General features: G+C 41.5%; 2 protein-coding genes across 2 annotated transcripts; both read right to left on the bottom strand.

The window, feature by feature from the left end:
* Window positions 1–648: 648 nt before the first annotated feature.
* Window positions 649–3,166, bottom strand: slc10a3 (solute carrier family 10 member 3). Its single transcript, XM_026172635.2, has one exon. The coding sequence runs from the start codon at window positions 2,676–2,678 to the stop codon at window positions 1,263–1,265; it is 1,416 nt and encodes a 471-aa protein (XP_026028420.2). The 5' UTR covers window positions 2,679–3,166; the 3' UTR covers window positions 649–1,262.
* Window positions 3,167–10,753: 7,587 nt separating this feature from the next.
* Window positions 10,754–19,545, bottom strand: chmp1a (charged multivesicular body protein 1A). The gene is made up of 7 exons (XM_026172634.2): window positions 19,406–19,545; window positions 18,049–18,068; window positions 17,873–17,950; window positions 14,995–15,141; window positions 14,720–14,848; window positions 14,372–14,565; window positions 10,754–12,230 (listed from the first exon to the last, which is right to left on the bottom strand). The coding sequence occupies exons 1-7, from the start codon at window positions 19,410–19,412 to the stop codon at window positions 12,209–12,211; spliced, it is 597 nt and encodes a 198-aa protein (XP_026028419.1). The 5' UTR covers window positions 19,413–19,545; the 3' UTR covers window positions 10,754–12,208.
* Between the last annotated feature and the right edge of the window lie 11 nt (window positions 19,546–19,556).

The raw sequence follows: 19,556 nt of genomic DNA, 5'->3' as shown, positions 1-19,556 counted from the left end.
TTTAGATAATGTAACACGGTCACCGATTCCTCGATTTTATCAATCTCTTATTATAGTAGATGATTAAATTTTCTTAACACTAAAAGCAAGTCAAACTAAACCCTGTTGACCCCACTGTAGCAATCAAACTGAATATAAGTAAACACTGTTTGCAAAAGTAAAAATCTTACTGTCACAGTTGCACTTATATGAAGAATATCACTCATATGTGCTTGAAGGTGAGTTACAGTGCCTGTGAAATCCTGGTGCACTAACACCAAGGTGCTACTGGAGCCATCTGGTGAACTGTTCAGTGGTTTCAAATATATTTGCTTCCTCTAAGCACATCGATGTACCACACTTTGTCCTAATTACATATGAATGGCTTAGCCCAAAGAAAGCCCCTCACTAACTGTGTGGTTGATTACACAATTTGAAAGAGGCAAAAACGAAAGTTTCAGTATTAAAACACTCAACAGTCAGTTTCACCATCTTCACGTCAAAGCGAAACCAAACATTTATAAAGGTCGTGACTGTGTGAAAGCAGCCTGGCTTCCGTTAACTTCAACAAACAGCCTGTTGGGCCTCAGAGGGCACTGACCTGTTTGGTAGGTTTTCTCTGGCACATGCTCACATGCATGCATACACACACACACTCAACAAGCCAAGTTCTGCTTTAACAAGAATTTTTTTTTTATTGACTTTTTCTGAATTTCTCCTTGCAAATATTCAAGTACATGGATTTAAAGATCCCGGACACACAATCAGAGGCAAATACTTTCAAAATAATTTCACCATGTTCCTGTTTGAGTCACAAAAGTTTCCACTTTAACCCCACCCCACAAAACGTCCCCCTCCACAGGCTAAGACACATGGACCGCTTGTAAACATGATACAAATATCAGTCTTTGCTTTTTGATCACAAAAAAAAAAAAAAAAAAAAAAAAAAAAGTAATCTGGTAGAAAAATATCTTTTCTTTTAATAGGGATTTGTCTTCTTAAGAATATTTACATTTACCTCACAGTATAATCTTATCTGAAAAAGTACGTACTGGAAAATAAACACAAAAAGGGGTAAAAGGCCTTTGGTTTTCATGAAAAAAATACCAAAACGACAACAAAAGTCCCATAAAAAGTCCATTCACTGTCCTGTGTACAACAACAGTGATGTTGGGTTGGTGATTGTTGGGCGTCTTGAGGCTGAGACAGAGGGACACCAGCTTTCCACAGGATTCAAACGGTTCATTCTTCAAAAAACGTTAAGAGCAAAACTGCAGCTACAATCAGGCGTCGCTCCTGGGGACGGCCGAGCCGCACAGCCTCCGCTGGGTGACGTATCCCAGCACGATGAGCAGCATCTCCGAGGTGCTGCTGAGGGCCACGATGAAGGGCGCCTGCGACGCAAAGTCTGCCTCCAGTCGCCGGAAAGACAGCTGCATGACCGCGAGAGCCAGCAGGCTGTTCTGGACGCCCACCTCGATGCTGACCGTCTTCCTCTGTGGCGGAGAAAGGCCCGCCAGCTTGGCCAGGACAGCCCCGACCACCAGGCCCAGCAAAGGCACCGTAATCCCAACGACCACGATTTGGGGCTGGACGTTAGCCAGGATGGACGCTCCCATTTGGTAGGCCATGAAGATGCCGCCCACAATGAGCACGAAGCTGAAGGGTTGGATGAGCGCCAGCAGGACGCGAGTGAGGGCAGGCAGCCGCAGCTTCACCAGCATGCCCAGTGAGATGGGGATAGCAATGAACAGCAAGGTGCCCAAGATCTTCACAAAGGGCACGTGCAGGGCAGCATGGACACCCAGAAGCCAACCGTACAGGGCTGACGACAAAGGCATGGCTGCCGCCGCCACCACTGTGGAGACCAGCGTCATGGAGATGGCTAGGGTGACGTCGCCTCCGAGCAGCAGGCTGTACAGGTATCCTCCCCCTCCACCTGGGGCAGAACAGGTGATGACCAACCCCAGAGCGAGTGCCTTGGGCAGTGAGGCCAACTGGGACACACAGTAGGCATATAAAGGCATCACCAGGAACTGACCCAGTGCGCCTAGGAGCAACGGCATGGGGCTCTTCAGCAGGCCCCGCAGCACCTCCACCTCCACCTTGCACCCAAAGGCACACTTGTTGACAAAGATGAGGGGCAGCAAGGCAAAAAGAACGGGGTTCTCAGAGAAATGGGACAGACCACCCGACTGGATGAGCCGGGTGGCCGGGTCATCCTCACTGGGCTCCACTTTGATGCAGTAATCTGTCCTCTCCTCAATCAGAACCGGCACCGAGCCCTGGTCCAGGTCCAGCAGCTGGATCTGCAGCTGAGCCCTGCCCGGCAGCCCAGAGCGGATGTTGATGATGTAGCTCTGAGCCTGTCCTCCGTGGCCGCCGTCCGTCACGTTGATTATCGAGAGCACCTCTGGTTCCAAGGAGTGAACTCTCACAGTCTGCCTTAAGCTCTGGCGGCCGGTCCTGGCGGCCGCGGCGCTCCGGTATCGGCTGGAGATTACAATCACGCCGTTGGTGTATTCAGGGAACTCGAACTCCTGCAATGACCCGTCCCCGATTGTGATATACCTGCTGCTGCTGTCGGCCGTCGCGTTGGTCCTGTTGCTGCCATCGACAGTGAGGTTTCCGGTGGCCCACGCCCGGTCCGATCCGCCGGTAATAAGGAAAAGACAGCAGAATGTAAAGATCGTCCTCATGGTACTGGCGGATGAGGGGCGGAGGGACGCGGCAGCGACACGCTTCTCCCCCGCCAGTGGCCTCCCCAGACGGTTATACCGCCGCCCTTTCACACCCGGGCGACCAACTTCTCATTCTAGTCTCCGAGATAAGAGCACAGCGCGGGCTGCCGGCTTCACATCTCGTCTGGTTCCCATTTTGTCGCTGCCTTTATACCGGAACCTAAACATCACCCCGCCCAGCCTTGTCGAGGCACAGCTCTCCGGCGGCAGCCCCGGGAAGAAAACACTCGCACAGGTCTCCTTTTGGCTACTCGCTGCTAAGATGTCGGTCACGCTGAGGCACACCCGCACCGTTTTCTTCCGTCCTTTTTGTCTCTCCGGTTGGTGAAAACAGAAAACATCGTAGCTTCGCAGCCGTTTGTTTGCTGCTCGATGATGTTTTGGTGAAGCGAACGTGCACGAACAGGGTGTACTTCCGGGCAAGGGATGTCAAAATAAAAGCTAAAAAAGAAAACTTCACTTTCACCCTTAGTAAACATAAAGCAAAAAATTTGGAATTAAAATCCATCTGAATTATATCTAATAAACACACTACTGTTCTGACCCCCTTTTTGTTTATAATGTTAACGACAGACTGACAGAGGAGGCCAGGCAGACATTTCTGCTGACTATGATGTTCGCAGATGACATTGTTCTTCATAGTGGGAGTAGGGAGCAGGTGGAAGAGAGCCAGGAGAAATGGAGGTAGATGAATGCAAGACAGAATACAGGTGTGTAGCAGTGAAGCTGCAAGGAGCAGAGGCAGTGAACATAGTTGAGTATCAACCATCCAAAGCAGTGCACAGTCCACACGAGACGTGAAGAAGAAAGTGTAGGCAGGTGGAGACAAGTATCAGGGGGGATTTGTGACAGAAGGATGGCAGCAAGAGTGAAAAGGAAGGTTTACGAGATGACGGTCAAACCTGCTATGATGTATGGTGGGACGAACAGATAAAAATGATAAGATTTCCATTAGGAGCGACCAGGATGGATAGGGTTAGAAATGAGTACAGTACATCAGTGGCACAGCTCAGGTTGAGCAGTTTGATTTTGGGTGAAAGACTTGCTGAGAAATTTTCCTACTGAAAAACAGAATTTTGTGTGCCTGTTAAATTGCTTTATGTTACATGTTTAAAATTCTTTGTCATCTGAAAATATTAGTTAATCAGCAACTTAAAAAATGAAAAATGAATAATTAACAATGATAACACAACAACATAAAACATACTCACCAAATTCTGCCAGTTCACAGGTGTGTTATAATATAAAGCACCTTGAGGTGACTGTTGTTGTGATTTTGCGCTATATAAATAAAACTGAATTGAAAACTGAATTGAATTGTTGTTTGTAATAGGTGTTGCTGTAGTAATCGGCCCATTTAACACATGCATTTATTTTGTAAAGAAAAATCCCAGCACTTCCTGTTAGTGTTTGGGTGAGTGTGTTTACCTTAGCGCAGTCCTTCATTAAGCCAATCAGAGCGGTCTTCGGCTTCAGCTCTCCCTGCTCAGACAAACAGGGGCGGTCACATGGGAAAGAGAACATCGTGATTTGTATCCACAGGAGGGGCAGCCAGGGATTACCCACTAAACACAAGCAAAGGAGGCATTCAGACCAAAACAGCTGACCTGCTGGTATCTGTATTCAGGCAACCGGATCCTCCAGTCAAATCAAATTAAGAAAACATCTTGAAATCCAGGTATTAATATTAACAACTTATGATGGAAGCAATCATACAAATATACTATATTATTTAATTCACACATTATTGATGCATTTATTGAACTCAATCATGCTTTTCAGCAATCAAGGTAGTAAATATAATGAATTTTAGTACAAGCTTCTTTTATTATCGTCATATCATATCAAATTTATTTGTATAGCACATTTAAAGACCTAAGTACACCAAAGTGCTTTCCAGTAAAACCATGATACAGATAAAATCTGAATATAAAATCTAAATTACAGATATAAAATAATTACATAATATAAATGCAGAGCCAGATAAAAACCACACTAATTAGCCTTAAATGCAAGATTAAACAAGAACATTTTTAAACGTGATTTAAAAGATTGGATAGAATCTGATGCGCGAATGTCAAGAGGAAGATTATTCCATAATTTGGGTGCGGCAGTGGCAAAGGCACGGTCTCCTCTGGTCTTCAGCCGAGCAGTTGACCCGATGATCTTAGAGCTCTCTTAGGGCTACACAGACAGAGGAGATCCGCTAAGTAATCGGGGGCCATATTATTTAGGATTTTATAAGTCAACAATAAGAAATTTAAAATCGATTCGATTATTAAGAAGAAACTTCTCCCATTCTGCATTTTAAGTAATTGGCTTGTGGCAAAAAAGGACTACAAAGAGTTGAAAAACAGAGTGCAGCAAAGTGACAAAAAAAATAGATGCGACGTATCTACAAATGCATGAAAAAGAAACAAAGAGACACAAAGCAACTCATGAGGTGCAAAATGTCTACAAAGAAAAGACAAAACACTCCCAAAAATATCCATGACACATAAAACAGCTTCAAAGCAATACAAAATGAAAATGGATACAAAAAAGGAGTACAAAGGGATGCAAAATGACTAAATAGGCACAAAATAACTAGATAAATTTGCTAAACAATTATAAAATTACCAAAACTGGTCAAAAACAGCGGAATTATAATAAACAACCACAAAGGGATGCAAAATGACATACAAAACATTAAAGAAAGAGATACAAAAAGACTACTAAAGGCATTTAATTTGATTGCAAATATGCACAAAATGTATTAAAAAGATACAAACGGCAGATACAAATAATGAAGAAAATCTGCTATCTCTCTTTGAATTATGGTTCCTGGCGTAGGAAGTCTGTGCTGCTGAGGTCTGTGTCACAATCCCCCCTGTGTTGAGATGGGACAATGCTTTTGCATACTTTAATGCACTAAAATTAAAACATTTTTGAAAAGTGGAATACATTCTGTTGTTTGCCATTCGAGCAGAAGGTTTAGTTGCTGCCCAGTTCACCATGAGGTTTGCTGGAAGAAAAAAAACTGACCAAAACAGTGACATTTCACACGTCAACGCCTCTCTCATTTTTTTCATAACAAGGGAGTCATGCTGAAGTGCCCCACTCCCCTGTAATGCTCTTAGTTTACTGTAAACCTTTGATCGGCTTGGGTCTAATCCAAACTAACAATAAAGGGCGATTCTTCTATTCTAAACTTTCACCCAGAGTTTCATTCAAGGCTGCCTCCTCACCTTTTATTCCAGGAGTATATTGTGACAGTGATCAATTATGCTCATTCAAACCTGCTGTCAAACAGGTTAGTGCTTATTTGTCCTACACATACGGCAGAAACCTGACACGGGCGCACATTGCAGGACTCTGGCATGAAAGAGGAAATCCCTGCTGTCGACATAACCCTGCCCGCATGTCTTTTTATAGTAACCGGCTTCTGCTGGGACTCACTCACATATTTAAAAGCCATTTTCAATTCATAACCTCCAGTTTTGCTTCCCTGTGGAAGGTGAGCAATGTCACCGCAGGCTCATCTCTCTCACCACAGGCTCATCTCTCTCACTGTGGTCAAGTCACTTCTGGGAGGGCTTGCTCATCATCTATTGTGTTTTCATGAGCTGTGCGTCCTCCTTCTGTCACCACGGCTAAGTCAAGGCTTCCAAAAAAAGAAAAGGCGGGGGAGTCCTCAGCAGAACACGCGGCGTACGCCCAGACAACCTGCTGGGGTGATCACCGTGGCCTACACTTTGACATTTCATGGAGTGACAGCCAGTTTGTTGTAGAGCTGCCAGGCACGCACATTTCCTGCCTGGCATTTGTGCCGCTCCCCCGAGCTGTCGAATTATTTATCCATGGTATGATCACTTACCTCATTACTTTATTTCACAAACACAGAGAAGGAGACAGCCAGGGAGAGTAGGAGGAAATAAAGGAAGAGGAATTGAAAAACGCCACCCATCTTTACTCTTCAGAGGGAAATTGCATTTTCTGTTCCTGATGTGGTTTCATCGGTTTACCCAGAGAGCACAGACGCCTGTATTTGCACAGTGTATGAATATTCATAAAGCCACTGTCGTGATCTGCCTTGTGCTGCAAATTAGATCACAAGCAGCCATGATGACTAATCGAAAAGCATTGTCCTGAAATGCCAAATTTGCACCAGGCAACACAACAGTAATCCTACTACGAGCAACGTACTGCCAGCAGAAGTTACAGCACTTTAATTTTGCTTTTCAAGCCTTTAATGCACAGAGGCCTAAATATTGGACATCAAGGTAACTGTATAAAAGTATAAAGCATAAAGTACACTCTCTTTCCTTTACATATCAGGACATTAAAAAAAATCATCTGGAAAAATGTGGATGTTCATTTTAGGTTTAAGGTTTTACTGTTTCCTCTTATATTTAAGGTATATAATAATAATTTTATACATTCTTATAACATTGAGCCTGTATTTGTCTTGCTTGGGCTATTGGTATTATAATAACACAGTACATTCTTCTTCTGTGACAAACACACACAAACACCAACCAACACTATGGCATGCAGTTTGACTTGCAGTGCCTACATGCCTGTCCTCTATTTACTGGCTTTACATTGTTTTATTGTCACCAGATAATTGTAATTGTCTTTCCATCGTTGTAGCTCAGTGTACAGAGTGTACAGTACAAAGTGTACAGTGCTTTACACTCCAACTGTTTGACTGAACCAATCCTTAAGGTACTCTCAGAGCACTTCATGTAGATGTACTTGATTGGATTTCACATTGCCCAGATTTGATAACCTCTGGTTGGTAAATGCCTGGGTAAGGCTGTCTGACTATAAACTCTCATTTAACCCAGTTAAAACAGCATCTTCGAGTGTTGAGGTTGCTGCAGAATTTACAGCCTGATATCATTTACATGTTATCATATCCGTTACAGGTGATGTTTTACTGCACTGCTCTGTTACTTCATCTCTTTAACAATAACGCTTTTGTGTCAGTGGGTTTATCAACATCTGAAGCTGTCTGTCCCATTAACATCACGAACTTGTTCTTATGCTAGCAGAACAGTTCTCCTAAGGTAACCTCAATGTAAAGTGCGAAGAAATGATTGGATGCTGAGCATGAAGTACAAGTTACATTCAGTATTTTGACCTACGGCAGGCAGAGAGGTACAACAAAAATGAACTTTAACATGAGGTTTCCTGCAATAGTGATAGAAAGAGGTTTCCTCTGTATGTAAAATACCAGCACTTTGTCTAAGTGAAATGCAGCCATTATTCATTTTCCTAGCAGCAAGTAACCATTTGCTGTTATTACGGAGGGGTAATGCATCCTTAGCAGAGAATGAAGTCACCTTCCTCTGTGATGTTTTAGTCCCAGTTTTCTCTCCTTTTAGCTTCGGTGGACATTCTAAGTACCTCCCCACCGTTATGAACTAAGAGAGTCACCTCCTGCACTGTATATTCAGAACCCATAGAGGTCAGGTGGAGGTGAGCTATCAGATTTTCATCCAAAGAAGTAGACGTGTCCTTTGGCTAATAAGTTTCAATCTGGCTTTTCTAAGGTGTCCTTTGGTGGTTAGGCTGCACACACACTGTCCTTTCAAACTCATCATTTTTCTCTGTGCAAGGTTACTTGATGGTTATCAAGTAGAGGACAACGGGGTAAGGTGATCCACCACCAGTCTCTAGATAATCATACATGTTATTTGAACCTAATTTAATAGTTGTAGTATTTTGTAGTGCCTAAAAGTACTTTTTAATACCTAAAACTAATCAAGTTGTTTGTATTGCCTAAACAAATCCAAGCAGTTTTGGGTATCTAAAGCTAACCAATTACTTTTTAAAGTAAAGTGAAAATCAAGTAAAGACAGAAACAACTGGGAAAAAGCAGCCAGTATGTTGCAGGACAGCTGGTGCATAAAGCCAATGGTATCAAAGGAAACCGTGAGGGCAGAGGTGGGATACAAGAAAAATGGATACATCAAATCGAGGACTGAGATCCCACTCGAGTGCATCTTTGAACATCATGAATGGCGACTTCAAAAGAAGAAAGCCTCAGTGTGACTGTGTAGGTTCTCAGTCATCCAGGTCATGGTAATCTCAGGAGTTTGCAAAGAAAAGCAGTGGAGACTGTCAGAAAACGACTACAGCAAAACAGCTGCTTGGAAAACAGAACCAGCTTTACTCCCGATCCCATTTGCACACTGTCGGACCTCTGCCTTAACACCATATATTTTAAGGGTCTTATACAGACAAAAACATGTATGTGCCACGGGCCTCCCGGTGTTGCATATTGTAGCCAACCTTTACATGGAGGAAATGGAAAGTAAGGCTCTTGAATCTTTCAAAGTGACAGCACCCAGCTACTGTCACAGATACATGAATGACACCTGGGTCAAAATCCAAACCCAAGAAGTAGAAACTTTAACCAGGGAGGATACAAAAGGTAATAGTTTGAAATTTCTGGACTGTGCTGTGTGCAGTGAGGAGAATGAAACCTCAACACTGAAGTTTATCAGGAGCCCACACACACAGCCCAGTACCTACTGTTTGACCGGGAAGAAAGTGTTCCCGAAAGAGAAAGAAAAGGAACACGCACATGTAAAGAAAGCTCTTAAAACACGTAGTTATCCTAACTGGGCTTTCATCACTGTACAGAAGATCAGACACCAACCAGGGAGAATCATAATGTGTTAATAGACCTCTCTGCATTTAATCATATCTGTTATTAACCTCTGTCTCTCTTCCACAGCATGTCTTTATCCTGTTTTCCTTCTCTCACCCCAACCGGTCACAGCAGATGGCCCCGCCCCTCCCTGAGCCTGGTTCTGTTAAAAGGGAGTTTTTCCTTCCCACTGTCACCAAAGTGCTTGCTCATAGGGGGTCATATGATTGTTGGGTTTTTCTCTGTACCTATGAAGCGCCTTGAGGCGACTTTTGTTGTGATTTGGTGCTATATAAATAAAATTGAATTGAATTCAAACAAAACAACACTGTCATCCTTTATGTAGGTTTATCAGAGAAACTCAGGTGATTCTTCACCAAGCACAACATCCCAGTGTACTGCAGAGCCAACAACAGCTGTACATCTGCACCTAAAGGTCAAAGGTCACTCTTTCAAGGATGCCAATGCTCACATTTTGGACCAAGAAGACAAATGTTTGAAAGAGGAATGAAAGAAGCCATCTATGTACATTGTGAACGACCATCTTTGAACAGAGGGCGGGGCTTACAACATAAACGGTCTGCCATCTATAATCCCGTTTTAAGATCCCTTCCCAGAGGCCTTAACGCCCACTCACAACTTGCCTCAGTTGAGCTTTATAGGTCACAGGGTGAGGCAAAATCTCACAATGGTTTCACACGAAACCTCTGCTGCTAATGACCAACACCCCTTTTCACACCTTGGCTCACGATCAATAATAGGTCAACAACCCTCAAACGGGACAACTCCCACTTGTGTTTAAATACCTAGGATTGTATTTGATCAATTTGATCCTAGAACTTAAAAAGCTTCTCAGATGACAGGTGAAACGTCCTCCAGAAACTTAAACAAGTCCAGTCGCTTTTCTTTCCAAGCTCCTTAAATCCTCAGTGCCTTGTGAAAAGGTTTTCACACATCTCACTAGAAATTCAGTATTTTTGCTTCATTACAGACTAGGCATGCTCATGATTTTGGAATAATTTTCTTTAAGTTAAAAATAAATATATGAAAACATATCTTCTTTATTTTTTTAAACCGCAGACACCACATAAAAGAGGGACATAGCTGCCGTTTCACTGTTGGTTTTTACACGTCGGCACGCAGCAAACCTTTATCAGTGGCTGCGTTTGGAAGAGAAGACTTGAGTAATGCTGACGTCATGCCCTCATCACTACAGTTCCCAATTTTGCAGTTTGGTGCGCTGACACAGAATGATAAACATTTTCACAATCAACTTTGAGGTTCAAAGTATGTCCCTCGATAAGCAGGCAGATGAGTAAAGTTTGTGCAGTGGAAAGAAACCTCTGACCTTCATGCTAACGCATCACCACAAACCACAAACAACAAGCATGGGTCGGCGTAATAGGGTATGACTTTATTTTCACAAGATAAATATACAAAACAAAAGTGCTGCAGAGTATGAGGAACCAGAGTATAAATAAACCCTCCTGTTAAAATGGAGAAGAAACTGAAAACATTATACCGAGGGTGAAGCTTCTCTGTTATAGGTGGAGGTCTTGCTTCTTCCAGTTCGCCCGCGTGATGTCTACACTCAAAGAAGGAAACACCAAAACAAGCCAAAGCCCTCAACAAGTCAACGCTGAGCTACGAGCGTTCAAAACAAAAAATGGGAAGCAGTCTCCTGATATCTTGTTAACACATTCTGACGCTGTTGTACATTTTATTTTAAAACGGCTCCTAATCTAAACCCTCCTCCAGTTCATTTCCTGCGTAACCAAAAAGCAAATGTGTGGTTTGCAAGGCAAATTAGGAGTTCATCACATGCCTGCACATCTGATGTGACTACTCTCCTGAAACCATTCAGGGTGGAACGGAGACAGATGGGGGACGATCGTTTTATTTTGAAATACAGAAGCGTATGAAAATATCTCAATGCCACTAAAAATCAAAAGCTCAGCCTTAAAAACCACAAAAGAGATCTGGCTACAGAGACGCAGATAATAAATGTAAACCTGAGGCCCTGCTGTTCACAGACAGCGTAGAAGTTGGCTGGAACAGGACAAAAGAATCTCAGGCTCTGCTGGCAGGAAGAGCAACGGAAAATTCCTCTCTCGCCTTCTAAACAACAGACTGTCCATCAGGCACTGGCGGAGAAGCACCTATGCAAGCATCTGCATTCCAAATAAGGCGTTCAAAGCAAAAAAAGTCTGAATACAGGCATGAGAAACAATCCAAAATAAATCCTGAATAAAAATAAAATAGGAAAATATCACCCTGAAACAAAGATTGTCCTTTGTTGTTTGCAGTGTTACACAAATGAAGATTGGAAAATCTGACAAAGGAAGGAGTTCAGTGGGGTAGTGTTTCCAAAGTCTATTGTCAACTGATATTTCCTTTCCTATCACTTCCAAAGAATTTAAACCCTTTCTGACCCCCACCCAACCCCCATATAATCAATACAACTACTCTTTAAAACTCATCATTTTGTAAAAGGTGTTTTTGTTTTTTTTAGAAATCTTCAACCTGAAAGCCCGTGATTCGACAAAGGGGATGAAAAGGGGAAGGGTGAAGGTAAAATGAGATTCCAGCGGGGAATAACAGAGGAAGATGGATCGAAAAGGGAAGGTGAGCCAGAGAGAGACGCCCGTGCCTTCTCAGGTGCTGCTTCTTCTGCTGTGTGTTTGTGTGTACTTATTTATAGAGCAGACGGGGGAAGGTTGGTAAATCAATAGGCTCATTAAGTCCTCCCAGTAGGAACAGTTCAATAGAAACACACACAGCTCTCGTTGCCGCCATCTTTGAAGTTGTCTGTTTCCACGCAGCCCCGTCGCCTCTCCTGCAGCAGCTTTTAGTTCCGTAGAGCCGCCAACCTGGAAGAAAAATATGAGGAAAGTTAAAGGTCTTTGTAACATATAGAAGCCTTAAAAACATGTTTCCCTGTCAGTGTTTCAGCGCTCGCACCATTGACAGGGAAAAACCTACAGATATACTATAAGTAATGCTGGAATGCACAATTATTTTCATTGTGCATTGCAGGTCACTCATTATTTCACCGTAACACCTTTAAATATCATTTCTGCTTGGCAAACGTTTCCCAGCATACTTTTTATCATATCCAGTCAGAAAGTTCTGAGACTTCTGCTGTGAACAAACAGAGAGTGAAACAATTAGCTGCGTCCAACAGGTGCCTGCAGTAACTCGTGTAACCACCGCCAGGTGTGCTTTTATGATTTGCACAGTACAGCATGGAGGAAGGTTCTGGGTGTGAATTGACCCGTCAGTTGAGGCCTCTCTGTGTGGAGATGATGATGTTCAGGTCACAGGATCCTGAATATTAAAGTGAATGGCTGTGCGTGCAATGTGATGGGCTGGTGGGCAATGCAGAACTGGATAAGTGGTTAAAATAATGGTTGCATACAAAATAAATATTGACCAGGAATAAAACATGAGAAGTTACACACTTGTAAAGAAATGATAAAGATTGTGTTTTTATTATTACAGTTTCATCTTCTCATTGTTATGTTCGTGTGCGGTTCCTTGTTTATGAAGTGGTGTGACAAAGTTTTCTAACATCAGAAAACATTTTCTTTAAAATTGACCTTAAATTCTGGAAATTTATGATTTTTTCTTAGAAAATCAAACCTAACGTTGTGTTAAAGCTGATAAAATGAGCGTTAGCACTTGTAAAAGACAATTTTTTTTCCAGAAACAATTACTTGGATGATACCACAATCAAACATTAAATCAACTCTCACTAACAAGATGCACAAACAGTGTTTCATCCTGGCTGCACGTTTTCCTGCCAGAAACCTGTCGCTCACAGGACGACAGCAACACCTTTATATGTTTATAACACCTACTTAATGCCTGGCTGGTGTGTGAAACTATTCCTGTTGTGTCCTAATCATGCTGTCTCGGAATAACTTGATGTCAGATACAAGGACTGCCACAACAGCACGCAGAGAAATCATTTAAACTCAAGTCAACAAATTATTTTATGCAGCGTTTACTGGGCTGGGAGATACAGTTAACTCCTATACAAAAAGAAAAAGATGCAATCTAAAAGGTTGAAGCGATGTTGAATTGCTTGCTCTGTTCAACTACTGGTCACTTTTGGTTCATTTAATAGAAAAATCTGCTTGTTTTTTTACTTTTCAGCCCACATTATCGCCCATCTGCAGACCTACAGTAATGACTAAGTAACTAACTAGTACTAAAAACAAGGAGACAACAATTTTCTACACTTGGAAGCTTTAAAGCAGAATTCCATTTTCTTTCAAAAGCTGATTTGATTATTCTGATGAGTCATATCTGAACTGAACATACTGTGCCTTTCTTGTTCCCTCATGACTTTGCAACCGCAACAGCAGTGTTCAGTGTGGGGGCAGGGACTTGTGGAGTAATCTGATTTCCTGATCTCGTGCTCTGTTGTAAACACAGAAGCGCGGGATTGTGTGTAACTTATTAAGTTTTTGCCAGAGTATGAAAACCAGGTGAGGAGGGGGAGGATTCAGTGAGTAAGGGAAACGCGGAGGACACTTTGAAGTTTCTTGTTATCAGAAGTTATAACACAGCTGCAGGGGCTGAAATAAGACACATGTAATGTCTTTTTTTAATTTACGCCAGACTCAAACAGGTGTTGCACAGCTCCATACCCAGCTCCTGCACAAATATGGTTCTAATTTGTTGTATAATGCTACGATTTGTTCCAGACGCATCAGGTGTGTGGGTTAATGGGAGGATGCATGGGTTAGGAGAAACTGGCAGGCCAGCTACCTGTCTGCAGATGACTGACACCATTTTGTCACAGAATATAAAAAGAGCTAAAATGGTGCTATCACAGTGCAGAGGAAATACTGCAAAAAGATATTTGCACCGTGTGTGTTGTTTACATTTAATAAGCAGTCATTGCTGTGGTGTTTTTTGGTATTTAAACAGATAATTGTTTGAGGTTTGTACATAGAGCCATAGCTACTGGGGACATGTTTAACTTATAGAATCTGGTTCCTACCGTCGAGACAGCTGGTCCTCCTTATCCTGGCTCCGTGAGCTCTCTGCGCCCACTGAGGTAGCCCCGGCAGGCAGCTGGTTGAGCTGGTCCATCACCTCCAGGCCGTTCTGTTCTGCTATTTGGTGGATCAGGTCATCCACCTGCTCCTGAGGCGTGGTCAGCGTCATTGCTGAGCTCATGGAATCCTCCATGACCTGGTGCACAAAAAAAAGAGGTGAGGAGAGAACAAAGGGAATGTGAGGTCAGAGAGTGCAAGGCTGGGTTTGACTTATTACATCCTCTAGCGCTACTGTGGAATTTTAAAAAGCATGAAAAAGTGCTCTACAAACAAAGAGTGAAGGCACTCACTGAGGTGTGGACATCGAGGTTCTGGACTTGGCTTTCAAACTTATCCATGACTGCAGAGACCTTCTGGAGATCCATGGAGTTCAGAGCTTTGTCCAGCGCCTTGGTGACCTGACCCATGCTTTTGGTCACCTGTTGGAAGGTAAAGAAAAGGCATTTGTAACATACGTCTCATACACACTTTGTGATATGAAAATAGTTGATTTAGAATCTTTCATTTCAACATAGAAAAATATGTCTTTGATTCAAACTGTTGAGCTGACTGAACACTAACTTACGCCTTTCATGGTAACAGCGGTCTGGACTTTAGAGGCCACGGCATCGACTCGAGACGCCATGCGCAGCCAGTTAAGGCCTTCGTTCTTTTTCCTGATGGCATTCTCCGCGTAAACTCTGGCACATTCCACATTTTTCTGTTGCAAAGCCTGTTGATGAGACAAAGATGCTGTTAACACTTTTCAGCTTCAGAATAATCCTTTGTTTATGTGCACAGACAGGGTGGATACATCCTAGGACTGATACACAGAACATCACTAGGTAAATTTTACTGTAGACACTCCACATACAAGCGACAAATGAACTAGAACAATTACAGGAATTACAGCCATAAATGTAACTAAACAATTGTTTACTAAAAATATACTTAGCTTTGCAAGTTTGGCTCAGTGTTAGCACAGCATAGACGCTGCAGGTTCAATAATATCAAAGACATAATCAGCAATAACCTTGCATCTTTACTGTGTATTCCTGTGTTCTTCCTCATACACCATAACTAACAACTCAATAAATTAGCATTTGTTTTTCTTTGGAATGTGCTCAATTCACACCAATGTCTGTTAAAAGTCCAAATGTTTATGATGTTACTGTGATCCTGGTTGTATAATTATGAAATGTATAATAAACAGCAACCATCTCTGTTGTGATTAGAGTGACCCAACCTTACACGTGATCCACCTCATTTAAAACACAAATAATTTACAGCAGAACAGATTGCATGAAGTTGGCAATAATCATATTTCTTTCAGCAGTGGTAACAGGAAACAGCAGGAGCATCAAAGAGCAAACTTCCATCTTTCCTCATTTCAAATGCATGTCAGCTTTTCAACAAAGCAAAGCAGGAGGGAAACCTGTCATGACTGAACAGTGAAATATTTCTGACGTTTCAGATAATAAAAGCTTTGTCATGTCAGAACCCCGTTGCTCGAGAATGCGTTTGAATAGCACTTCTGTATTCTCTACGGCAAACATACATTCTAATTGGGACAGACCTGCCCAATACCTAAAACTAGCTGAGCTAGTGTTGTACTGCCACCTGCTGGTTCATGTGTGCCACTCCACGTGTCAGCAGACTGGTAAAATGATCAGCATAACTACACCACGATCACTGAATTGTAAGATTGTGTTTCTGTTTTCTCCAGTTTCAGTTTAATTTCACTGAGTTTTCTTGACTGAGTCGGAGGTTTCTTTTTGTTGGATTGTTATTAGATTAGGGGTGTTGTTAGGGAGTAAAAAGTACTCATTAGGTCAGGTAGTTAGTAGTAGTTAGTAAGTGTTGAATGTTATTTTATTCAGTTCAATATCATTTGTATTTATATTTATTAACTGCATGTATTTACATTGACTAATAATCAGAAGAACCTACAATATGTTTACTTTTTATTTTTTTCCCTTGAGTCTTGTCTTTAGGTCTATAGTTAAACTCACTTCACATTTTCAGTTATTGCTTTAATAATAATGGCCTCAATACTGAGTCACAAAATAAAATTACTAATAAATATTTCAAAAAGGTTAAAAAAAAAAAAAAAAAAAAAAAAAAAGCTTTTTATACTTTCATACTTTTTATTGGACCCTGTCATCACTGTCTGCCAGCTGTTTTACCACCTGAGCAAAAGGCTACGAACTACAGTTCCTTTTGCTGGGTCACCCATCAATCAAAGCAGTTTCACTTAAATTGAACCACTGGAAATGGCAGCAAATAACTTGGTCTCTGTCTTCAGTAATTAGTGAGGATTTCACTTGTGCAGAAATTGATATTAAATTCATTGATTTTGAGTAAGTTCTCACAAACATTGTGGTAAAAATCTAGGAGAGTAACGAGTTTAGAAACACACAAATCAGTTCATCTGACACTAAAAGTGAGTGATCACATAGTTCTTAACTCACACATTTGATGCAAACACTAACTAAAGCGCTGATTCTTTACCAGAAGATTTTTATTTATTGCATGAAAAGTCGCTGGATATTTGCTGCATGAATAGGCCGCTGTACACAGGTTGCTAAAAAGAGCTTGGTGAGTATTTTCTGGATCATTTGCATTTTTGTTAAGTGCTAATGATGTCCAGTTAAAATAAATTAAAAAAAAAAATCTCCTCCATGGAGTAGTCTTTCTACTCACTGACTCATCATCTTCCATTTACTACAACACACAGCCACACCCAAAGCTTATTAGCAGACGCTACTGCACAACTGCACAGATCACAAAGCACAAAGCATTACGTCACAAGCATTACCTCATATCATGTCAAAAAAAGAAAGCAGAAAAATGCAGATAGGCTCCCTTAATGTTGATGATAACAGACTGGATGTTTTACATTGCTCACATCTGCTAAACTTAGAGCTGATGACGAAGAGATGGTGTTTCCGATTATTGTACTTCAAATCTAACATTAAAACAGGCTCCTGTTTGTTTTGTCTGTGCTATCCAAATTTCCACTTACACTGACATTGTTGTCTGCTGGAAGTCACTTGCTATTGAAAGGGAGGTAAGGTAAGGTAAGGTAACTTTATTTATACCTAAAGGCAAGGTAAATTTGCTTTACAGAAAAATGACAGCATTTGACATCCCTTTAAAAACACACATACCTAGTAAATATATAGTTCTTCATCACCACCCTTACCAAGTGGTGCTCACAGGCAATAATCTGACTGCTGGGGTTCTCCCTCTAATACTGTACAGGGTTTACTTTACAATACAATAAAGCACCTTATGATGACTTAGAACTAGTAAACGGATGCCAATAAAAGTAAAGAGCAGACATACAGACATTTCATTTTGTCTGTATTAGAATGATGACATGTGTGGAGCAAGAAAGATGTATACAGTGTACTGTGGGACCGTTTGGCCCTTACGTCACCCCAGCTAATTGGCCTGCTTACCTTCTTGACCTTTGCCTGCTCTTTTTCAGAATCCTTCTCTGCCTTCTTGGCCAGCCTCTCCAGCTGCTTGGAAGTGAACTGTGATCCACAGAGAAAAAATGTGAATACATTAATAAATATCCCACTTTAAGTTATCTGTTGTCTGATATAGGTTTAAGATTTTCACTGGAACATACCTTTAACTGAAAGAGTGTTTCTGTGAAGAGATGGTGAGAGACAGAGTCAGACATTTGGAGTGTATATAACATAAACTGTCACATAGACTATATGGACAAACGTGCTGGGCACCTTACTACACATTACATCTACAGGAGCTGCTTGCCATTGAACCCCATACCATGCAGTTCCCAAAACAGTTTATGTGCTAATGTTAATGCCAGAGGGACACTGGAGATAGTTATTTAGTTAGCAGAGCGTTGACGACTTTTACATCAATGGGCCACAGCCCTCTGCAAACCCATTATTTATGTGGTCTGCCACTGAGTGGTTGTGATTCCTAAACTCCGATTTTACAAAAATACCACTTCAAGCAGATCGTGGAATATCTAAGAGAGAAGAAATTTCACAAACTGGCATTGTGTTAAAGTACGCACTCGAATTCAGTGAGCTATTTAGAACGATCACGTTGGGCAGTTTCTGTCTCTGGCTTAGCACCACAATAGGTATTGTGCTTATCATATATTATATAAATTATCAAAAGTTCACATTAAACAAGATCAAAGTTTTAAATAAGTGTAAGTATATGTCCAGCTACACACTATGAACCAAAAGCTCAGGCTTCATATTGCTTTAATTAAACACTCAAATTCAGGCAGGTTTTTTTTTCCCGACCTTTGGATCTGTATGATGTCATCGAGAACAGCCTGCAGTTTTATTTAACCGATGTCACATAATAAATCATAGTAAGTATAGTAAGTATCAAGTATAACAAGTCTACTTTAACAACAATGATAATGTAGAAAACAGCGGACGGTTGTAGATACCGGAAATACATTTATATATTTATTTTAAGTTCATTTTTTCCCAAATCAAGCCAACTGAACCAAATGTCTGAGTTATATTTATATCTGTAAGAACAGGTACATGCATAAATATAAGTTAAAGAAACACATCTTGAGCGTTTAAGCAGGCAAGAGGAAGCTCTTTTGTTTTTGTTTTTTTAAACTTTTATAGCGATGACTTGTATCTAACAGGACCGGGGGAGAACGATGAAATGTGTCTCCGTCTGTCAAAGTTGTTCCAATCAAATTCTGGCTGCTGTATCACATTCCTACTGTAGAAGTCACTGCTAAGAAAAGACTCTGGCACAGCCCAATAAAACCCATTTAATAATGAGTCCGTAAACTCAGTGGACGTCAAATGTGATAAACGGAAAAAACCCCAACAAAAAACAGGTCAGACAGCTAACCCGGCTAACCACACACCCAAGCTAAAGCGCTAATTTTAGCTATCTAACGTAGTCTGTCGCTTTGGCTAAAATAAAGAACCAAAGGCTACTCAGACAGACAATTCAGAAGTTAACACACGACATACCATCCATGTCCAAGTGAAGATGATACCAGGAGACGACTAAGAAGTTATTTGTAGCGCCTCTACAAGGTAGTCCTGAGTTGTTTTGGTAACACCGTGGATCTTCCTGGTTCAACAGTAGTCACGTGATTCGAATTCTTCTTCTTCTTCTCCT

This window comes from Astatotilapia calliptera, chromosome 7 (assembly GCF_964374335.1).
Source record: "Astatotilapia calliptera chromosome 7, fAstCal68.1, whole genome shotgun sequence".
Taxonomy (NCBI): domain Eukaryota; kingdom Metazoa; phylum Chordata; class Actinopteri; order Cichliformes; family Cichlidae; genus Astatotilapia; species Astatotilapia calliptera.
Note: the sequence above shows the minus strand (reverse complement) of the source record. Positions and strands in the feature narration are given on the sequence as shown.

Bases quoted from the DNA above. Each gene is read 5' to 3' on its own strand.
- slc10a3 (XM_026172635.2), bottom strand. From the start codon at position 2,678: ATGAGGACGATCTTTACATTCTGCTGTCTTTTCCTTATTACCGGCGGA.
- chmp1a (XM_026172634.2), bottom strand. The intron at 15,142-17,872 runs GTAAGCAGGCCA...TCTCATCAACAG, and splicing joins AGCAGGCAAAGGTCAAGAAG to GCTTTGCAACAGAAAAATGT. The intron at 14,849-14,994 runs GTAAGTTAGTGT...ACCTTCCAACAG, and splicing joins CCGCTGTTACCATGAAAGGC to GTGACCAAAAGCATGGGTCA.